The following is a 23,259-nucleotide window of genomic DNA, read 5'->3' on the forward strand; positions in this document are numbered from 1 at the left end:
ATGATTACAAAAACAAATTTACTTAAGGGATCTAAAATGAGCATCTATTGCGTTTCGACAGTATTTTTTGTGGGACATGAGAGCACCTGAGACCTATCGAATTGCACTCTGAATACGAAGCATGTTTTTCTGATATCAAATAATTTTCATTTTTTGAAAATCACAATATAATACAAATTTTATGACAAATTATAAAAAACTGATATTTTTCAAATTTTTGATATATAACAGTCCTCGAAGTAAATTATATAAATCTAATGATATGTTCTTAAAGTGTATGTAGCAGGAAGAAAAGCCTGACGGTCAATTGAAAATTTTGACCTTTCATATTGAAGATATGGATTTTTTCCCAAAAAGACCTAATTTTTTTGGGTGTTTTTGGGAAAAAAATCCATATCTTCAATACGAAAGGTCAAAATTTTCAATTGATCGTCGGCTTTTCATCCCACCTCCATACACTTTAAGTATAGATCATCAGATTTATAAAGTTTACTTCAAGTACTGTTAAATATCAAAAATATCAATTTTAATGATTTGCCATAAAATGTGTATTAAATTGCTAATTTCAAAAATCTAAATTATTTGATATCAGAATGACATTCTTCGTATTCAGAATGCAATTCGATATGTCTGATGTGCTCTAATGTTCCAAAATAAATACTGTCCAAACGTTCATACCCCATCCCTTAATTGATTGATAAAATATTCTCATCTTGTCTACGAGAAACTAAAATGGTAATGATAATGAGATTTTGGTAAAAGAAGGGTTCGATTGCTTTGTATCTTATTGTTTTCACTACAAGTCGTTAAATTTTGAAATTTGAACATTCTTCGTTTATGCCAGGCTCCTATAATTTTCAATGATTCATTTAAAGCTATTTAAAATACTTCTTACTTGCAAAGGCAATTTGAAAGGGTTTCAGAGGTTCATCGGTATGGTGCTAGACCCCGGTGCGAGACGCAGCTAGCATGTGTAGCTTTATGGGCCAAATTGCTGCTTCCACATTTTATATAGTGCAATTAAAGATGAAATTCTCTCTCATACGAAATTTTCAAAATTCAACATAATTTGATATATGCAATGAAGAAGCATCTTTCAAACTTATGCATTGTTTTTGGAACCTACGTCATTTTGTATTAATTCACGTGCAAATCTATTTAATAATAGAGCTACTTCTTCTCTATTTAATAATAGTTAATGTTTAATATTTATTTTTCTTCAAATATTCTTGAAAAGAGTTGTGTTTTGCCCGCACGGAATCTTAAGCCATTTTCACTACAACTCGATTCCAAAACTGTGCATTTATTCTGCATATTCTAAGTAGCTAATAAGTACTCTAATGAATATTAATGAGTTAATATTAAGAAATGATGCCTAACCTCTCCTATACAGCCTTCAACCCCAACGTATGAAAAATAATTAGGCTTACAAACTTTGGCCCTGCAGTTCTTCTAATCCTTTTAGATCTTCGTAGCATACAGGCCTTGCCGTGTTGTGCGAGCGATCTGGCTTTCACTCGCCACCGCTAGCCCAAAATCTAGTAAGCGATTTTCCACTCGCCATACACACTAAACATTGTTCGCGGCGAATCACCAAAAATTGAATCAATTTATATTCAAGTTTCAGCATTATTAATGTATTCGATTTAGGACTGTTGTCGACAAGGTATCAACAATATTGTCGACAAAGCAATTTTCCAGATTGTCAACAAGCATGGACCAACTGTCGACAAAAAAACTAGTCATTAAAATGTTAGAGATAATTTACACCTGCATCAGTTTTCATCAGCAAGTGGTGCAGCTTATCTTTCCATTACAATCCCAATATTCCGATGCCGCACATATTTTGATGTAAATAAACGATGTATAATATTTTTACTTTATCAACATATTTTGTCTACGTCAGATCTTGAGATTTGATGATTGTCGACAATGAAAGTACTACTCGACAACAGCCCTAATCCCAGTCACCTGGGAGTGACCAGTCATTGCTTGTTACATACAGGCTGTATCATAATGTTTGGTACCCATCAGTTTTTGGTGTTTATTGACAAACCTGTTCTTGAATATATGCAACATTGGATCCTGTTGAAATGCCCATCATTTATAGTTTTATGACCTTACATTACATTCATCTATATATAAGGTCGCTCCTCTGCTGCATTTTGCTGTAGTAGTCTTGTCCATAATCACTGGAAACTGATGGGTACCAATCATTTTGATACACCCTGTATAATGCTGTTGATTTGTGGCCAATCTAAGAAGATATGGCCAAAAAAATAATGATTTTGCTTTCTGCGCCAATCGATCCTCTTAAATTTTGTAGCAGCATCGGTAGACTAAGATGTTCAAGCCATTAACGTAAGTCACATTTTGTTTCTATCAAACTTTCAGGTGAGAGATATCCACATACATAATGAACTGTTCAGTGTTGAGAATGGTCTATTAACACCCACCTTCAAAGGTAAACGTCCAGCGCTCAAGGAGTTCTTTGCATCGCAGTTGGCAGAGATGTATGCAAAATTGGATTAACACACACTTTGCTTGTCTTCCGTACTAATACAGACATTGTCTATTGTCTTAGGGAAAGTTTGAGGGATTTGTACATTGTATAGGGTTCCCAATTCGATACTGACAGCAGAATAAGGTTGGTTGGTTATGTGACAGAATTTTGAAGTAGTGGCATACTGGGCAAATGTTCTGAGGAGTGAGGAGGGAGGCAAAATTGCAAAAAGTCATTTACCTGCCTCATTCCCAGAATGCTCTTACTGGGATATCATGACAAATTTGAATGCTAAAATGGGCCAAAAATTTTGGCTTTGGGGGGTTAAAAACATACAAAAGAAGGTGCAAAATGCAAATTCTGTCCCCAGATTCTGTCCTGGTATTTCAAGCCAGGTGGGATTTGCCCCCTGGTTTATGCCACTATTTTAAAGAAATGAGATCACATTATATAAAGGTTGGAACCCCCAAAGTACTGGTGATGTAGCTCACAGTTATGCCATGTTAACATGGTTAAGTGTTTGTGGTAACAGGGCATGCCAAGAAACATTCAACCGGGGGATATGAGTAGTCTTTCAACATGCCTTTGTCTAGAGCCCTGGGGTGGGAGGCTGGAAGCACCGTCTCTCTTATTGACGCTCAGTGTTGCAGCTTCACCGCTTTGTCATGTCTTTGGTGCTTCCCCCCCCCCCCTCGGCAGGGATCTTGAGAGTCTTTGACAAAGACTAGAATATGATATGAGCGCATTTGGAAGAGGCTGAAATGTGCCCAAAATAGGCTGATTTTGCATGTTGTTGGTGTAAACGTGGGAGGTTCAAGCCCCCAAGCCACTCCCTGGGCATGCACCTGTCATGGTAAAATGTGTCTTGTGAAAAGTTGACACCAAATTTACTTGCCTTGATGATTTGCTATCTATATCATTGATACATTATCTTGCCAAATCCCAAGCTCGGGATATTGTTTAAGCTTACTAACACACTTGAAACAGCTATCTTTATTCTGAAAGCCTGTACAATTACTTTCTCAGGAAAATACAGTACTTTATATAAATGAAGAGAAATTATTTCAAGGTTTTTGTTAAGCAAATTAGTATTATATAGGTAGTGTATGTGCTTACATTGGGAAAATATAAACTTGCAATTGTTGGGACAATTCTCAGCCAGATTAACATTCCCACCTAGTTTATGTTTGCAGCAGGGCTGATTTTTGTATTATTTTATAAGACATTTATGGACTAGTGTATTGTACACCACTTTGTAGTATATTTAAGATGGTGGATGAAAGGGTAAAAAGCATGTATTATTTTTATTTTTTATAATTTCGTTACAAGTGTACATTGTAAAATTCCAATTTATGTATATGAGATTATGGTATATTATTCTCATGTAGCTATCTTAAATACAGGGAAAGAACAAATGATATTGTTTCTGGAATATATTTTTGAGATAAAAGAAATTGTAGATATTACTACAGAATGTGCATTGATTTTATGTTGTCTATATGAATGTTTAAAAATGTTCAAATTTATGTATATTTTACACCTCGTTGTGAATCCAATATACCATATTTACTCTATTAAACCACCCGTATGTTAAACGTCCCCGTCTGCAGAAATTTCCATGCCATAGAATGTAAGCATCATAAATAAGCTAAAAACTGGCCTGTCATGATTGCGAAATTGCATGGACAAATTCTATTCTAACTTAAATTTCCATCCAATTGTGCAACACATTAATGTTTATAATTTATAGGCCTATATGTAACTAAATAAATTGCATTCTTGCATAAATATGCATGTAGAGATCTAATTTCGTAGTATTTTCTGATAATATGTGGTCCCTATAGATGCCGCCACATTGTATTTCAATCCGGAGATCATATTTTGCACATTTTTTCATTGAAAATTCACTTCTCACTTTTCAAAATTGCAATGCCTGTGGGGCGTTTAATAGAGTATATACGGTATGCAACACAGACTGTAGAAAGAAAACAAGGGTTTTAGGGCAAGAAGTTCTTATCTGCAAAAGCTGCCAGGTTTTAAAATGTTAGATATGGCATGTTGTAAAAAAATGTCAAAGAGCAGCTATTGCAGATGGGCTATTTTGTCCTAAGGGCATCCTAGTGAGCAAAATGTTATATATCATAAATACATCACTTACATCTGTGTATTCTGTAGACATTTATGAACAACATAAGAAATGACTAGTTCATAATGACATTGTTTTTTTGATAGAATTATTGCATATAAAGCCATTTAATATATTTGCACAAATTTTAAACAACTTGTCACACACATGGTAATTATGCCTGTTTTGTAAAGCAGAGGTAATATAAGATATAAATATTGCAAGTACTAAACAAAGAATACTGATGGTTAAGGGGGTACTACACCCCTCGATAAATGTGTGTCTATTTTTGTATTTTCTCAAAAACTAATAACACAGGGGTAACAAAAGTTATGTATATTATTGGGGCAAGGAATCCAATTACTACACTGGAATTTCAGTGACCCAAGACAAGCGGTTCGTTATTTATGATAGAAAATAAGGTACCGCTAGGATGTACCTCATTTCCTGTCATATATACTGAACCGCTTGTCTTGAGTCACTGAAATTTCAGTGTAGTAATTGGATTCCTTGCCCCAATAATATACATAACTTTTGTTACCAGTGTGTTATTATTTGTTGAGAAAAATGCAAAAATAGTCACAAATTGACCACAGGGGTGTAGTACCCCCTTAAAAGGCAATCAAAATTATTGTTCATATAACCGAGAACAAATGAAGACCACTTTCCAATCTTGGCTCAGATAACCAGCAGTTTTTGCCTATCAATGCCACTATGCCACTACTATACTCCATGAGGCAAGAGTATAAAACAACAATCAGATCCACATAGTACATAATTATCTGGGCTATTCCCATTGAAATACATACACCCTATGGAAGACATGACCTTAATCTCCTACACAGGGGGTGCAGATTTCAAATGGAATCACCCATTCAGGTAACTCCATTTAAAATTCACACTCCCTGTGTGGAAAAGTAAAGTCATGTCTTCCAGAGGGGGTGTATGGATTTCATATGGAATAGCCCAATATTGCTGGTAGACTAAGCTTGTTTTGGAAAAGCAGTCTTTCATAACTTTAAAGCATATCAAGAAAGTAAAATTTAACAAAGTTCTCATGACTTACATTATTTTGGAGCATAACAATCTAAGGAATGAAATTAAAACTCGACAGGCGGTTAGCTGCCGGTTCTGTCCGGTTCCCATTGTTTAGAACAATAGTAACCGGACGGAAACGCCCGGAACAGGCGGTTGACTGCCGGTCGAGTTTTGATTTCGTCCCTAAATCATTTTGTTTCTAGCACCTCATGAATATAGACAGTCAAAGCTCTGTGAAATGTTTTTTCATACTGAATAAACTAATGACTGCTTTTAGAATCATCTTCCGTTAGATGGAAAAATAAATGATACACATTCAATATTGAGCTGTGCAGTAACAATATGTGACACGATCAAGGGAAATGAGTCGAAAAACGCTAATATTGATTTTGAGATATTGGCAAAGAAATTTTCAACTTCTTTTGTTTTATATTGTTTTAAGCGATTCATAGTCCACATGGGGTTTTCAGTTTCTGAAAGCTCTAAATGTCCTCTGTAGATACATACATAGAACTCATTTTCGACCAGGGTCAACATGTGACTCATTCTCCTTGATCATGATACAGAATGTATATTAAATCATGTGATGCTGTCATAATGTTTTGTCACAGACTTTCACTCCCTTTTTGGTTCTCAGTTCTTTGCTGAGGTTTTCATTTTGCAATGTACATGAAATATTTCAAAGAGACTTTGTTGCCAACTGAATATATAGGCTACATCATACTGAGATATATTACTGAGATATATTGTTGTCATACGCTGCAAGTGCACATGTGCTACATGTAGTTTTAAATGGGCATAAGGTATATCTTGCACTGGTAATTGTAATTCCTAGAAGTTGTTTAATTGGCATGTAGGCCTACAGTGTACATGCCAATTGTACACTTAAAAGCTTAATAGTAAGTAATAATAATATTATTATACAAATTTAATGCAAAATATAATTTATTTAATGTTAAAGGGGCATTTCATGATCCACAGCCTCATCCCCCACTTTTCTCAAAAAAAGTTGAGATTTTTATATCACTGGAAATCTCTGGCTACGTTATGTTTATGTACAAAATATTTCTTGCAGATTAATTTGTTTTGCATAGATATCGTGAAATTTGAATTTCGTTCTGGTGCACCAGAACAAAATTACAACGCATTGTCTATGGAGCAGTGTAATACACATAATCATGCATAACTCGCAAACGCAAAAATCGGAATCAACTGAAATTTTGGGAATAGGCTTTTTTCGTGGATATGTACTGAAAAATGTCATAAAAAGAGGATGCTAGGATCACAAAACACTCCTTTAAGATTATTATATCTAAAGATGTCATGAGGATTACAGAAGTTACTAGCACTCTGTGTTATTACCAGTTATACATTACCAGTGCTTTTTGGGGCACCTATATGCATACAATATTTTATTACTAGTTTAATGCGACATGGTAGAGTATGTGGTTTTAAAAAAGCAAAATAAAATAAACACAATTTTGAAGTTCTGTATGTTTTGATGTCTTTTTGCTAGTTTTACTTAAAAAGTAACAGACTCAATACTTATTCCAGGACTGAATCTCACTTTAATCCTAAATCTTAATAATATTTTTGGTACGACTAGGTAGTAAGATTGGCATAGGTCTGAGAAAATGTTTGCAAAACAATCTGTGACATTTTGTCATCTTTTTTAAAATTTATATATTATATAAATACGTCTTTAGCATGGGGTAACAAAACAAGTACACCATTTTTTTTTAGTTTGACCATCAGAGGGACTTGCAAAATACAAAGTATCAAAAATTAAATACATTACTGTACAAACATATATTATAATAAAGTTCAACAAAATACAGATACTATTAAAACTATACCAGCATTAGGCTGAGGCGCGGTATTTAACATTAAATTATTTTCTTTAATTTCCACCCGACTTACCCGGTTGAAAAATAAAGAAAATTAAATATCCAAAGCTAACGCTAAAACGGCGCATCTGCCTAATGAGCTCAAGCAAGTTATGATACACACACAAAACTAAATATTAAATATTGCACTACAACACAATCTCTGGCCATAAAATAAAGGTTGTTTGATTGTCTTCCACCAAATTTTGAAAATTGGTCAAATGTTGCTTTTGTCTTTATTGCACACAAAAAATTGCTACCCTAATTCCAAATGATTTTGGAGTGCTTTAAAGCCGTAATTCAAAGAAGTGCTAAAAGCCTGTTCTACTCGTTTGAAATATATAAAGATAAATAAAAATAAATAATTTTTCTGATGATATTCCACCAAATATTAAGCACCTTTTAAACAATAAAAACTTCATATTTGTGACACGATCTAGATCAATGGAGACATTTTTGAAAATTGAGTTATACTGAAAACACCAAAGGGTTTTAAAGTAATGAAGTTTTGTGATGCAGGGGCGTCTATTCTTCCATTAATCGCCCCCAAAGGGGAGGGAATAATTTTACCCCTTTGGGGAAGAATTTTGCATTTTGAAAAAGAAAAAAAAGAGAGGGGAAAAACAGAAGAAAGTCAACAGGATTCAAGGAAGATTAAAAATAAAATAAACTAATTTGGGAAGAAAATGTATAACTGGAACATATCGTTATGAATTCGGCAGACGGCCGAATCCGGATTCGGCTTTTGGTAAATTCATTTTACGCATTCATTACTTTTGAATTTGAGAATAAGGGATCAATGCTATACATGATAGAGGGCAGCATGTCAATTTTTTAACGGAGACCAGATGATAAGTATTCAAAAGAGGGCGGCATACAGGGTTAGCTAACGGTGACTCACAGTACGGTCAAAGACGATAACCGTTAAAAAATCGATATGCCGCCCTCTATAGGTAAAGCATTGATCCCTTGTTCTCTAATTCAAAAGTAATGCATGCCAAAAATGAATTTACTAAAAGCCGAATCCGGATTCGGCCGTCTGCCGAATTCATAACGATATATTATTATGTTTTATGGCTATTTTTGGAATGAAATAGATGGTCACTGGCTGGCAGTGACTGCTCTACATGGTAGGCAAACTCATCAAGTGTCATTTAGGGAAGAATTATAATGGATACATAGCATTAGCATACATGTAGTGGTCCCTTGGCTTTTACCCATTCCCATTCCAAAAATAATTATTTTGAGGGAAACCATGGACTTTAGCATAAAACAGGGAAAAGTTGGAAATTCTTCCCTGCCTGGGCAATAGTGACTAGTAGTCAAAATAAAGGTAATAATGCACACAAAGATTAAGGGAGCTCTGCGTTGCATACCAAATACATTTTCTTTTTAGTTTGGACATCTGCCTATCTAGGGAAGCATTTGGGATTCTAAGGGAAGACAAATAAAATAAAAAATAAAATAAATATATAGAACCATCAATTAGTTCACAGCTCTATTGTCCAAGTTTATCTTCCCTTTTAAACCTCAGCTTCAGATCCAAATCCTTGATTGTCCTTCCCTAGGCATAGATGCAATAGTTCAGTTGCAATCTCCGAACTCTGACAGAAGAATTGTAATTCTAAGGCTTTATAAATCAGGGGCATGTGAGTCACCACATAATTAAAAGAGCTGAAAATGCTGAAAACAGTTAGCAAAAAGCTAAAAACACCTAGCAAAAAGCTGCAATTTGGGAAGATCCTATACTTTTGTACAGAGCAAGATCTGAAAATCAAAACAAAAAGCTGAACTCTTCACACCCCTGTAAATAATAAATCACAGCTAGCTCTGAAAATAATAAAGAGCCTAGAGGTGTTTGCCAGCCTGTCTTCCCTTTGAACCATTAGTCCTTAGATGCAATGGTTCAGTGTCCATGCAGACTGTACCATCTAGGAAAGAATTTGATGTTTTTAGGGGAAGAACAACTCACAACTTAGCCTACCAGTTGTATAAAGTAGTTTCTGGGTCCGACAACGCACCTATATTCAGTCAGGAAAGGAGCGAACAAGAAATTAAGGAAAAGTACATGTAGATAGCAACTAACCTAAAATTTTCCCTTTTGGGTCCATTTTTTTGGATCTGTTGGGGAAGAATCTGGGGACGGATGTGACACAGCGCAGTTAAGGTGAGGGAATAATTTCAATTATCTGGAAGAATAGACACCCCTGTAAAAAAATGTGATGTTTACTTTCTTATGTATTTTATTGGGTTTTTTTACTCCACATTTCTGCCTCTATTTCAATTTCAAATTTGCCACCTTTGGTCTCCATGGACCAGATTGTGTCACATTTTAGTAACACTTTGCTCGTTTGCTATCAGTCTCTTGCATTGTAAATGTAATAGTAGTACTGGGCTTTTGCATGAAGTAGCATTACAATTTTTGATCATTAAAATATTTCAGATTGGGTTTAATAGGTTACATTGTGCGAAGTATATTTGAACACAATTCATAACTTGACATTACACATTCTTTTAAAAAATCATTTAATACTTAAACAGAGTGTACCAGGCTATCCCAGTTGAAATCCATGCACCCTCTATGGAAGTTATGACTTTAAACTTCCACACAGGGAGTGTGAATTTCAAATGGGGTTATCTGAATGGGTGGCTGCATTTGAAATCTACACCTCATGTGTGGGAAACTTGGGTCATGACTTCCATGGGGTGTATGGATATCAACAGGAATAGCCCATTTCGATTCATTTGGCATGGCTATGGAATGGTTATTGAATACATGCTATAGTTTGGAGCAATAGGTGACCCCGGCCATCGGGATACTTATTTTACCCCGGGTATTTTACACAACACTACACTCGCTATACTTACGCTTTTCAGCCCACAATAGATCATGGATCAGAGCGACTACTTGAAGACTTGTAGCAGAGCTGGCTCAGATTGTTTATTCTGTTTTGACCTCGAATCAAGCAAATTTCTGTGCCGATTTTGGTAAAATAAAGGTAAAATACTTGGCGAAAATTGCATTTTATGTGAAGCTGAACACACATGAACATGAAGAGGAGCGTCTTTATTTTTGTTGTTGGCCCCATGTTGAGAAGTTATAGAAATGGTAGTATTTTGGCCGATTTGAAAAAGGACAAACCACAGAAAACTACAAATTTGACTTCTTGAGTCGGATTTGTTGTCAACGGAGGTCAACGGCTTGTGACGTCATTCCAGGGTCACCTATAGAATTAATTAAAGTTCTCTAAAACCTGCACCAAATCCAGCTTTCTTAACTGGCAGTCGTTGGGAAAAATCTAGTCAATGGACTTGCAAGAAGTATCCATCAAACTGCACCATTTAAAAAAAATCATCAGTTCTCCCCATTTACAATAACTAAGTTTTGAGTCGTACCAGGGACTGTCTTTTGGAATTTGCAGGAGAGCATTAAACAGCTCTTCTGGAGTCTTCAAGGAGAGCTGTTTAGAGCATTTACAATAAAATGTAAGAAGAGAATGGTCAACTAAGGAGAGCTAAAAATCACTCTCCTATATTGGATTTAAGGAGAGCAGTTCTCCTAAAAAGGCAGTCCCTGTCGTACCATCTTCCTTGTGGGGGTGTACATACTTTTGAAGTAAAGGGGGAGAGGAGGGCAGACAGCAATTCAAAACTATATACTGGTTCGCCTCAAGTTTGGTAGTGACGTAGGTGTGTATTTTGCTGGTGGCAGTATTGAATCATGCGCAATCGCACCTAGTATACACACACACTCCTACAAGGCCTGTTTGTAGGCACACTTGCAGCACAACCACAAAAAAACATTTATGTCACAACCAAACTTGAGGTAAACCAAAGAATAAGTTTTTGGTGAGAGATTTGACATCTAAAAAGGGGTCAATTGGTAAAAAGCCCTTAAAATTGGGTCATTCGATGAGACTGAAAATGTGGTACATTTTTTAAACCAAAAGTTGAAAAAGGAGTCTAAATTGAGTAAAATTTTGAAAGGTTTCTGAAAAAAAATTGGTCATTTTAGAGATGAAAGGAGGCTTGTGTTAGCTTATCTAAAATGCATATTTAGAAAGTAAAAGGGGTCAATTGGGTGACAGAAAACAAAAACAGGGTTGTTGACTTGTGAAAAAAGGGTCAATGTGGCCACACATCCCCATCACCCATTTTCAGTGAGTGCCACCCCTGCTGGTTCAAACTGGGGGTGGGGGAGGGAGGGGGGTCACTACTACCAAATTGCTCAGTTGACCCCTGTGTGATAGAAGTTGAGGGAACCTAATCAAAATATTGCACAACAAATTACTTATAAAGTTATAAATTAAGTTGAATACAGTCTTCAAAATACCTCTTCAGTTGTAGCAGTGTATCTATACCTTCAGTTTTTCTATCACTTTGGTCATTCCAGCATCTCTGAGAATGTCTTCAAGAGCAGACATGGTTGCACTCTCAGCTTCTGCTTTCTGCCACTGCTTTAGGATATCATGCAACTGAAAATGATCAATTGGTTTATAACATTTTTGAAAATGGGAACAGGAAATACTGCACATTTCAAAAGAATATAACTTCATTGATTAACATTAAATGATAGTTCTGACATACTGGCAGCCCTACATTGTTGGGTACAAGTACCGTATTAGACCTAATTAGTGACCCTCCTCTAATAAGTGCTCCTACAGATAGAGACACAACTGCCCCCTCTTCATTGCACATGTACAACTAAATTCTGTTAAATGTCTAAATATACCATCTAAACCTCCCGCCATAGTGTGTGGAAGCCAATATATATCAATCCATGATGTTATGATTCTTGCCATTTATAAATTGAACGAAGAATAAATAGCAGGGAGGTAAATAACAAGTTCACTAAACTGGGTGGGCGAATGGGCCACTCAAACACCCTGAAACTTTGTGAAAAAACGCCTGTAATAATGTGTAAATTTGGATAAAAAGTCCCCAAAATGGGCTGAAGATGATTAAAAGTGTGGATATTTTGACTTAATAAAAGAAGGAATTCAGCCATGAGAAGGAAAAGTTATTACTGGGAAATACTTGTAAACATTGAAATTAATAGTAAAAACCTGCTCAAATACTGGTTTGGCTATAATTTTTTTATAAATTTTAGAAATATAGTTTTGTTCATGTTTTTAACACATATTCACATTTTTTTATCAAATAATTTCAATACATTTTAGAAAATGCCACTCGTCCAAAACAGGTATAATTAAATTTATATTTCTTTAATCTGTGAGTGATGTGTGTCTGTGACAAGAAGTTACAGAGGAAATGTCAAAACATTATTTCCATGTAATACCAAATAAAAACAATACCCTTCCCATCTAACTTTACTGCTTTTTCCCTACCTAGGAGTAATGATGAGTGATAATTAGTGTAAGGTTTTTAAATGTCAAATGCAAAATATAATACAAACATACAATTTTTCTTGAAAGTTGCAACATGAATATGTTAATAAGATGCATTTAGGGGGAGGCTTAAGTTGACTTTTTACATCAAAGATAACTTCCACGCAAAACCAGGTCTACATTTTCGAAAATCCAAATGCCTGGATACCATTAATTATCGCTGCCCAGCCCACCCAGTAAATTATTTTCCAAAATTTGAGGGCAAAAATAAATTAAATTGCCCACCTAGTAAATTATCCTTATTTACCTGATAAATACCCTGATAAATAGTAAATTAATTATAAAGTAAGTAACATATAAACACACATAGAAATAAATGCACTGCAATTAAATAGTTGCATAAAGAATGATGTTTGAGTTGGTTGAAACATTTTTTGCTTTCATTTTCCACATTCATGGGGAAATAAGCCCAACATACACAGCTGAAGCAAAGCTAAGGATCATATTAGTCCTACCTGATCTTGAGGTTTATCAGGAAATTTCTTGCTAACTTCTGCAACATCCTCCAGTGTGAATCCTAGCTTATTGGCTAACAGAGCCCAGTCTTGCTGGCTTGCCTCATTGGCAATAACTTGAAGCTGGTTATCGGTAACAGTGACATCTGAAGTCGATTCCTATATTGGGAAGATAAGCGTGTTTTTTTCCTTTAGTTTTTGTAAAGAGAATGGGTGTGCTGATAAGTTAATCCCGGAAGGTATTAGCCATCGATTGGCAAACATGGTGAATGCTGGGAATGAAAAGGGCTCAAAAGCTATTGAATTCATCAACCAAATTCATGAATTTGAGCCCTTTTCCTTCCCAGCATGCATCACTTTTGCTTATCGATCACTATCACCAATATACCTTATATGTACCCATGTGAAGGCCAAGAATGCCATAATAAAGGTAGTTTAATGTCACATTCTGGTCAATGTTTGTGGAGTTTGTCCATGTACGGACCTTTGAAGTGCACTGATACAGACAATGAAGCTTCATTTTTATTACAACTGACATTTTCTAAATAAAAAAAAAATACAGAATGACAATTTATTGACTTATCCTTCACTTGTAACCAATCCTACAAATTGTAATTTTTCTTTTGCTGGGATAACTGATAGAACCTTTAATTCAAAGCAACTTTTTGTCAAAATTCCTGAACAAATAAAATTTCACCATTTGCTTTGCTTATAAGGTCATTACCCTGCCCATAGACAAGGAGCAATCCTTGGGCCCCTCTTTTCTCGCTTTTATAAGAAAATCTCAATACATCAGAAAACAATTCCAACGTTGTATTAACACATTCACACAACAATATTTTCATAAGTACAAGTTAGGTTGGTTAGATTAAGACATTTTCATGTATGGCTGATAAGGCTGTACAAGTTTTTTGTGTGCATATCCACTCTAAAGAAAGTTAAACATGTACAAGAATATTTTGAGGGGTTAGTGTAAGAAGACCCCCATATGCAATAGCTGCCAAGTGCCATATTTTGGGATGTGTACAATATAGGATGCATAAATTGTTAAATATCTATAGGGCAGCTATAGCAGATAGGGGCTACCCTTCCATTTCTCACCTCATTTGTCTTTTGATCTGATTCAGATGTAGGATTGAAATCCATAGTAGCTTCTATGATATCTTGTGGCATGTTTTTGATCCAATTTACAAATTGGTCCTCGTCAATAAATCCTTGCTTCTTGGTATCTACCTGTTCCATAAAAACTCTTCCAAGTCTTTCAACTACTTCCTGAATATTGATAACAAGAAATGGATGATAATATACCCACAGTTAATCTTGACATTAATGCACTACTGTTTGAGAACAAAAGATGTTAGCCCTATAAACATAACTACTCCCTATTCCAGAAAAATACAGCACACATTTTTTGGAATTAAAAAAATATTATCTTGTTTTGCCAAATGAAACATATATCCTTTAGTTAGTTCTGATTGGCAATAAAAGTCAAATTTTACAATTTGTTCAATTTTTGGAAATAAGAGCCAAAACATGTGTTTTAAAGGTTGATCATCCTAAGTACACTGTGACTCGACCAAATCATTCCATAACCCATTCCACATTTTCTCTTTATTCATTTTATTGTCCTTAGTAGAGTGAAAACTACAGATTCAGATTAAACTTTGAGATCATCACTTACCTGACTTGAATCTTGGTACACTTCAGCAAGTATTTCATTGAGTATGGTTTGATCTAGTGGCTGTCCACTGTTTAATGTACAAAAGGCAACTGTAGGGAGACATACACATAGTACATAAATTATAAACTGGGCTCATAAAGAAACTTATATTTTTGCACAAGGTCATATATATCTTAAAATCCTGTCCATAAAAATGAACCAAAATTACACACAGTATTGCTTCAATACTCTACTCTAAACACATATTAGTAACCAAGCAGTTGTCCAACTGACACAACAGCAAAATGCACTGACACAGAACAGCTTCTTGGACCACATTCACAGGCGAATAATTGGCACTCAGCAAAAGAAATTTGTGAGAATGCGTACAAGATCCTTACAGATGTAATAATTTCCAAAGAGTAAGTGGAATAGTGTAGAGCGGGGCTGCTCCTGCCTTTCACACACTTTCTTCGAGAAACAGGTCTTGTTCCACACTATTCCACTTACTCACAGATTTCCTATGTTGGGTGCCAATTATTGGGCTGTGAATGTGGTCCAGGAAGCTGTTTCATGTCAGTGCACTTTGCTGTTGTGTCAGTTGGACAACTGTTTGGTTACTGACCAGTGTTTAGAGTAGAGTATTGAAGTAAACCTGTGTGCAATTTTGGTTTATTTTTATGGACAGGATTTTAAGATATGACCTTGTGAAAAATTATAAGTTTCTTTTTGAGCCCAGTTTATTATAGCCTTTGTGATTATTTCATATGTATAAATCTAATGTTAATAAACATGACATTTTATAGTCTCCTCTAAAATACCATTGTTCAATATATATCCAGCTAACTTGCTCTTTGAGACATATTTTTCTTTAAATATACTTTTCCCCAAACAAAATGTTGAATAGGAGTTAATGTAGGTAAATTTACAAGTACCAAAAGACCTATATTTGTGCAAACTTCATTGCTGTCTGTTTAATGTAGAAATGAAAACATTGTATATAAATAATACCCACTTTCTGAAAATCATTTTGTCCCCAACTCAACCCATTCCCATCCACTTCAATTCCCTCCACTGGAATAAGCCACATTTGTTGTGCTTGTAAGTCGTAGTACAATAGAGCAATTTTTAATTAAGACATTGATCCCCATAGAGCTTCACACAGATAACAAACACTTTCTGTGCACAACCTTGCTAATATCCCTTCCCTGCTCATCTAAAATGGCTACCATGGAAACTAATCTATGTGCATTAAAGGTGAATTTAAAAACTGTTTATTAGGAATGAGGAATAATCATTTGAAATGTTTATAAAGCATTATTGTAGAACATAACATTTTCCATCTCTCACATATCCAAGACAGCCATATTGGCTTGTGCCATCAGCGCATTTATGCACCATGAGCAAGGAATGGGAATTTGACACATTTATGCGCTGTGTGTGAGTGAAGGAAGTGTTATGGGACCAAGATGGGTTCACAGGTTTTTGCCGCAGGTGGAAAAAAAATGTGGTTTTAACCGCGGTTTTAACCGCTTGGCAAAAACAGTTTTTGCCGGCAAAAATGGCAAAAACCAAAAAAGTGATTTAAAGTTCCGATTTTTGATCTCAAAACGAATTATTAAATTAAAAAATTAATTTCTATTTAACTGAAATGTGGCATATCAAATTCAAATTTTTTTCATTTTAAGAACTTGATGAGACAAAAATTAAGTTGAATGATTCATTAAAAGATGAATGTTTACTGTTTATTAGCTTTCTGTGTACTTGTTAACATTTGAGTGACTATAAATGAGTTTTTGCCATTTTTGCCGGTTTAAAGCAGGCAAAAACTGTCAAAAACAGGTTTTTGCCAGTTATTGCCACTTTGTCGGCAAAAACAGGTTTTTGCCGGCAAAAACCGAACCCTGGGACCAAGATGGGTTATTCAATTTGAAATCCATACACTCCCTATCATGGAAGACATGACTTAATCACCTACACAGAGAGTTTGAATTTTAAATGGGGTTACCTGAATAGGAAGAAGAGCTATTCAATTTTTACTATCATGGAAGACATGACCTTGATCTCCTACACAGAGAGTTTGAATTTTAAATGGGGTTACCTGAATAGGTGATTTCATTTGAAATCTACACTCTCTGTGTAGGAGATTAAGGTCATGTTTTCCATAGGGGGGTATGGATTTCAAATGGAAGGGCCTGGTTTTTCTTTCATTTGAATAAAATGGACAGAAAATCTTCTTTGATGGAAATTACGAACACTATGTGACCTGCTACCACAAAATGAGGGAAAAGTCGCAAGTTGGTATTTTTGAGACATCCTGGCTGACTGAGTTGATATTCTTTGTTCGCTGCACACCTGTACAAGCTCTACAAGCCAGTGGTCTGTCATTAGTGAATGGCCCATTGTGCCCCCATTCACAAAGGACATACATGTACTGCTGGCTTGAACATGACTGTGCGTGTGAAACAAAGAACACCAATGCAGTAGTCAGGGCATCTCGAAAACTACCAACTTCCGATTTTATGCTCATTTCGTGGTAGCAGGTCACATATTATGTAAATTTTGGCAAAGAATAAAAAAAATGGAAAGTTGACCCAAATTGTACATTAAAATGGTTTTCAAGAATCTTACCTCTAACTCTGGCTTCTGTGTCTGCATTTTTGTACCACCTGGATGCATTGCAGAAAGTCTGGAATGCCACTTCACCATTGATGTTTGCTGGAAATTCTTTAAATATCTGATGCAAGAAATAAAAACATGTAATTTTACACACATGCACAAAAGTAAGCAGGTTATTAAGAGATGCAAAAATACTTGTAAATGTAAATAAATTCTCACTATCTAACATTGTGTGTGTGGGTAGGGTGGTTTGTAGGGGTGGGGGTGTGGCGGTGTATGGGTGGGGGTGTAAAAACCAACACATGTAAACATAACCCAACTTGAAAAAAAGCAAGGGACAAACCCACAGTCTTCCTATCACTAGATGGATGCCCTCACCAGGCCTAACAAAAATAATCTTTGGTTTCCGGTTACACTGCTGGAAAAAACTGGGATGGTAGGTAGGAAAAAAATTTTATTTTGAAAATTTTTTTTGATCCATGATGCAAACTATTATAGCCCTCTAACCCACCCTAACCTACGACATGTATAACTATACAAACTAAGGCTGGCATTTTCGGGCGGGCTTGCGGGTACCCGCCCGAGATTATCCGGGTACCCGAAATTAAATTTTTAAAATATTTTTTCAAAAATTGGATAAAATTACTTGAGTCGGCAGGGTTTTACACGGTCGGTCGGGATACCGGAAACCAAACATTATTTTTTTAGGCCCCATTAGGCCACCAGATCCCACTGTGAAACTGTGGTTCATGTGCAGGATGCATAGTCCCATTAACCTACTTTTACCTGAAACACAAATTTAAACATAACCACTGTAAATGAAATGTAATTGATAATAATAATATATCTAGATTTGAAATCATCAATAATAAGGATGCTAAATTAAATATTAAAAACTAACTTACTTTCAGGGCCATTGCATCACCATTGGTTACAGAGTCTTTTTGAAGAAGACCATTTTCATTACAACCAAGTTCTTGAAATTGGACCCATAGAGCTTTCACATCAGCTTCTGGTACTGTGAAAATTTAAAAAAACAATAAAAAATGATCATAGTATACATAGGACTTGAGAATGAAGGCGAGGATGACAATATCGATATGGCACTTGTATGGCAGTTCTTGGCAAGTTCCTTTGCCAGAGACAAACGAAAAGAGCAAACTAGCTCAGACATTAAAGCAATAATGTGTGATTTGCATAAAGAATAGATTCCTATTTAAATGTTTGTTTTCACTGATCACATTATCCCCTTTTATTTTCGAGCCAAACAAATGAGGCCAAACGAAGAAAATTGCGATTTCATTCCAGCGCCTACAATGCATGTACTACGCTCGCCGAACGTAACATATAATACTGCACGGAGCATCGCGCTCGACGTGTGTACATACAAGCTGACATCTATGTGAGATGTTAGCTTGCAGTCGATCGATGAATTCTGAATAAAACCGGGTTGACCCGGTAAATATAAAAAGTTAAATTTTACTGTTATTAGAGCACTCCAGGCTTAGTCTTTTACTTGGTATTTTACACCACTGGGCATTATAATTATGCAAAAAGGAGAAATCTGAGTAAAATTGATGGCGTCGCTGTGAAGCAAATCACACATTATGGCTTTAAATCAAGCAATTTTCGTACATAAATCATGCATTTAAACCCAATAAGAAAACTATGTCTGGTTCCATACAGCAATACGCAGTATTGCTGTCTGGTTAGCAGGTACGAATAATTCCGCGTGAATTGAGACGTCGGAGCCGGTCAAACACAGAGGACTAGCCAACATCCCGTATCCTACTATCACTCAAACAAGCAAATCTCTTCACGAATTCACTCACCTTGTGATCCTATATCATCAGTTGAAACAAACATCTAAGTTTCCAAAAACAACTTTGTCATTCATCAAAACTACAAGTAACTTCATTAATAAAAAATTGAAATCCTACTATTACCTGTTATTGAAAATTTTGTTCAATTTATGTCAACCAAAAGAACGCACGAGTTGAGTTCAGTTGACCAAAATGGTATCTGCTGCCATGCCTCCTGTCACCCAAAGATCTTTTAGTAAAGCTAGATGAGAATAAGTATATGTGTTCACGTAACCTCCTTCAACTCATTTGCATAGAATTGGATACCAGGGTCGTATTCTGATTAGTCGAAGTTCGAATTAGCATACTTTTGGATACCTAACCTCCATTGGATTTACCTAATTAATTATTAATGACAATTACGTTGTTTACATCATGACGTCATTAGAGCTTGTCACTCGTCCGATTCGAAACACGAAAAGCATTTGCACTTTTCTTTCCATTAATGTTATATCATGAAATACCATATAGCGGAGGTGTTAGTTTTTTATATAAGGAAAATATTCAAACCGATGACCCCATGTTGATAATGGCTAGATATGCTGTATTAGTTCTGGAAAGGGTCTGGCGACGGGTCCGGCATTTTGTTCCTTCAGATTTTGAGGTATTTTAGTAGACTTGCTTACCAGTCGTTTTCGTTATCCTAACTACAGATTGCATAATTGGAAAGTGAACTTCGACGCACGTGATGCGAAAAAAGTCTTGCCGTACCTTTTTGATTCATTTTTCAGCCGGGACGGTTACCTTTGCGGCCACGCAGCGGTATAGGGATGACCGGTTCTTGTGTATATAGAATTCTGTGCTGTCACCTCAGATATGACGTCAGTATCAAGCTGCTTATTAAATATTCATGAAAAGGTCACAATCGGTGGATCGGATTGGTTGAAATCAACGCCACGTTTTTGACCTTACAGGGGTAAGAGATATGCATATATTCATGTATGAAAACAGCGATGCGGATATAGTATCATCACCGGGACTGAGAAATGCGACATTTTCGATGTTTGTACCGGGGAATTTCAGACACGGAGACTCCGCGGAGATTTCTGCAAATTTGTCCAAAGGTAACCAAAGGGTTGGGGATCGCATTTTAACTATCACTAGTAAATGTTTCGGAATAAGCCAAATCGCTATTGTAACTTCCGGTTTTTTTAGGACACTTTGCCCTTTGACCTATCTGGAAAATTCGGGTTTTGTGCGTACAAAATATAATTTAAAACTTGTTACTAGAATAAAACAAACTTAAAAACATTATTATTAAATGAATTAATTATTTAAATATTTTTAATGATAACATTATGACAATAATAAATAAATTATTAATAATTACAGCAATTTTCCCGATAGGTCAAAGGACAAAGTGTCCTAAAACTGCAAAAACTGTCCCACAATGCATTGCAAACTTCCAATGCCGATTGGGCTTATTGCGGTCGGCTAAAAAATAGACAGTTTCGGGGACTGTAATTAGTGTAGATGTCACATTTTGAACAGTGAGCGATAAGTGACCAATTTGATGCTCAGCACAAGTCATGATTCATGAAGTGTTTATCTTTACTCAGGGTATAAGAAAACCTAGTTCACCACGTAAACTTATGGCTCAAAATTCAGACCGCTCGCCAATAAGTTTACTGCTTTCTATGTTTTGAAATTTGTTGACGTTTTAACGATCCCCGATTCCCGGTCGCTTATTTTAGCCGTGTCACGTCACATGCATGACGCTGGTGGGTACCAACCAAATTTCAGAAAAGAAAAAAAACCTCGATCGCCGATAACGATGTGATATGGGACTTACATAGGATTACACCGAGATATTTCTTGCCAAAATTTGACCATTTCTAGGCAAGTTGGCCCTACTTTGTTTGCGTTATATGAAAAAGGACAGTCTTAAGTAAGCATAAGTGCAACGCTTTTGATGTTTTGATGTTTTGGGAGACTGGGAGGGTTCAGAACAAAAAAATGATGGAGCCTATTCTTGACTGTGTAATATTCCTTCAACCAGTTGCCGTGCGGTAACAGTCTTATACGATGGACAGATAGTATCAGTTTGTGAATGAGGACATCGTATAAGTTCCTTGTACTAAAGAAAACCTATAAACTCTAAATTAAAACCTGTAATTCTGATGCTTTCACAGCATATGTGCTGGGCCTTTACTACCACACAGCCAGTACTGCGTATGAGCTGTGTCAAATCAGATAGCCCTAGCTCTCCAGATGAATTACATTTTTTAAGCTTACTCACCATTGCATTCCTTTGCATGTTTGAGTATCCACTCGTCGTCTGCTGGTTTTATGATGTCTGCCAAAATTGTCCCGTCATCTCCAGGAAAATTCGAAGCTACAGTCCCCATTATATGATATACATTTACTTATTTTGCTGTACTTCGTTTATAATCTTGTCCAAAATTCGTGCAAAAAGTAGCAGAATACTGCTTTTTTCTCTCATTATTTATTCACGCGATGCAAAAATTTCCAACACGAATCAAAACATAACCTTTGACCTTTGTAGCCCCAGACGGTGTCAGAAGCGAATGGTGAATGATATTGGTACTTGATTGCCATTATTTCACTGTGCAGCATGTGTTTAAAAAAAAAAAAAAAAAGGGGGGGGCGAAGGGGCTATAATTTTCTTCGGAAGGGGTTACAAATATGCGGGGGGTCATACATTTTGATGACTAAAAGTCACAAGATGCCACAGATGTGTTTATTTTATTCAGATAGACGGACTTCAATACAATTTTGGCCTGTTTACGGGGCAAGGTGTATCGGTGGTTGGTGTCACATAATTTTACTTGCAGAAATGGGGGGGGGGGGTCACAATTTTAATGACGCCAACTTTTTGTACTTAGAGACTGTGCCCCACATCCGAAGAAAATATAAGACCGGGGAGGGGGGGGGGGTAATTTTTTCGGAATGGAGGAGGGGGTCATGAAAATGTCAAGTGACTGGGAAATAAAACTTGTCTGACCCCCTTTCACATACCAGATTATCTGTAATGGCAGAGAACATGCAACATCTCTGGTAAAGGTCAATAAATAAAATAAGGTGGTTGGAGCCGGCCCCGCGCACAGCACGTTAAAAGTTTGATTGTAAGTGCAACCCCCCAAATGTTTTCGAAGATAATGGAGATGGCAAAGAGTAAACCGTCTAAGATGGGACAATAAATTGATAAATGGGGAGTAACGAAAATTTAGCTTTTCCCCCCTCACACTAAAATCCTGGTTACACTAACGACAAAAAATATGACCTAATTTGGCATATTTTATGACCCCCAGTACATTCATGACCCCCTTCCGAAGAAAATAACCCCCAGATACGAAAATTGTTATCCTCCTAAAAAGGGTGATTTTTATCCACCTTTTGACTCGGGTTGGCACTGTGGTGGTGGTCATTGAAATCGCAATGCTCCTTCGCTGGAGTGGGAATGCATATCTATTTTTGTAAGCCATAATGTAACATATGCTGAGGAGGACCCCCTAAAGTTTTGTCAAAGTTGTTGAGTTTTATATGATTGCGATCTACTTTCATAAATAAACATGTTCTTTTCGATACCTCAGTTGTTTGGCTCAAATTTAAATGGGACATATCTAATAGTATAAAAACAAACTTTCTTTCGATGGAAAGAAATATAATTTTTTTTTATTGAAATGTTACAATATGGCCATAATGGATATGTGCATACATGTATAATACCGTAGAATTTTGT

At 36.0% G+C, this 23,259-nt stretch overlaps 2 protein-coding genes across 2 annotated transcripts in view; one reads left to right on the forward strand and one right to left on the reverse strand.

The window, feature by feature from the left end:
* LOC140159401 (long-chain-fatty-acid--CoA ligase 1-like) overlaps nucleotides 1-3,408 on the forward strand; it is a 49,487-nt gene extending 46,079 nt beyond the window's left edge. Inside the window, exon 18 of the mRNA XM_072182864.1 lies at nucleotides 2,395-3,408. Coding sequence (XP_072038965.1) covers nucleotides 2,395-2,532 — 138 coding nt within the window. The 3' untranslated portion in view covers nucleotides 2,533-3,408. The remainder of the gene's footprint in view (nucleotides 1-2,394) is intronic.
* An 8,466-nt stretch (nucleotides 3,409-11,874) lies between these two features.
* Nucleotides 11,875-21,947, reverse strand: LOC140159701 (uncharacterized). Its single transcript, XM_072183196.1, has 7 exons — nucleotides 21,796-21,947; nucleotides 18,600-18,712; nucleotides 17,707-17,812; nucleotides 15,097-15,185; nucleotides 14,517-14,687; nucleotides 13,416-13,574; nucleotides 11,875-12,027 (listed from the first exon to the last, which is right to left on the reverse strand). Exons 1-7 carry the CDS (start codon nucleotides 21,902-21,904, stop codon nucleotides 11,908-11,910), a joined length of 867 nt encoding a protein of 288 aa, XP_072039297.1. The 5' UTR covers nucleotides 21,905-21,947; the 3' UTR covers nucleotides 11,875-11,907.
* Nucleotides 21,948-23,259: the final 1,312 nt, after the last annotated feature.

This window comes from Amphiura filiformis, chromosome 8 (assembly GCF_039555335.1).
Source record: "Amphiura filiformis chromosome 8, Afil_fr2py, whole genome shotgun sequence".
Lineage (NCBI taxonomy): Eukaryota > Metazoa > Echinodermata > Ophiuroidea > Amphilepidida > Amphiuridae > Amphiura > Amphiura filiformis.

Bases quoted from the DNA above. Each gene is read 5' to 3' on its own strand.
- LOC140159701 (XM_072183196.1), bottom strand. From the start codon at position 21,904: ATGGGGACTGTAGCTTCGAATTTTCCTGGAGATGACGGGACAATTTTG. The intron at 14,688-15,096 runs GTAAGTGATGAT...ATCAATATTCAG, and splicing joins TGTACCAAGATTCAAGTCAG to GAAGTAGTTGAAAGACTTGG. The intron at 12,028-13,415 runs GTAGGACTAATA...GATCATTTTCAG, and splicing joins CTGATAAACCTCAAGATCAG to TTGCATGATATCCTAAAGCA.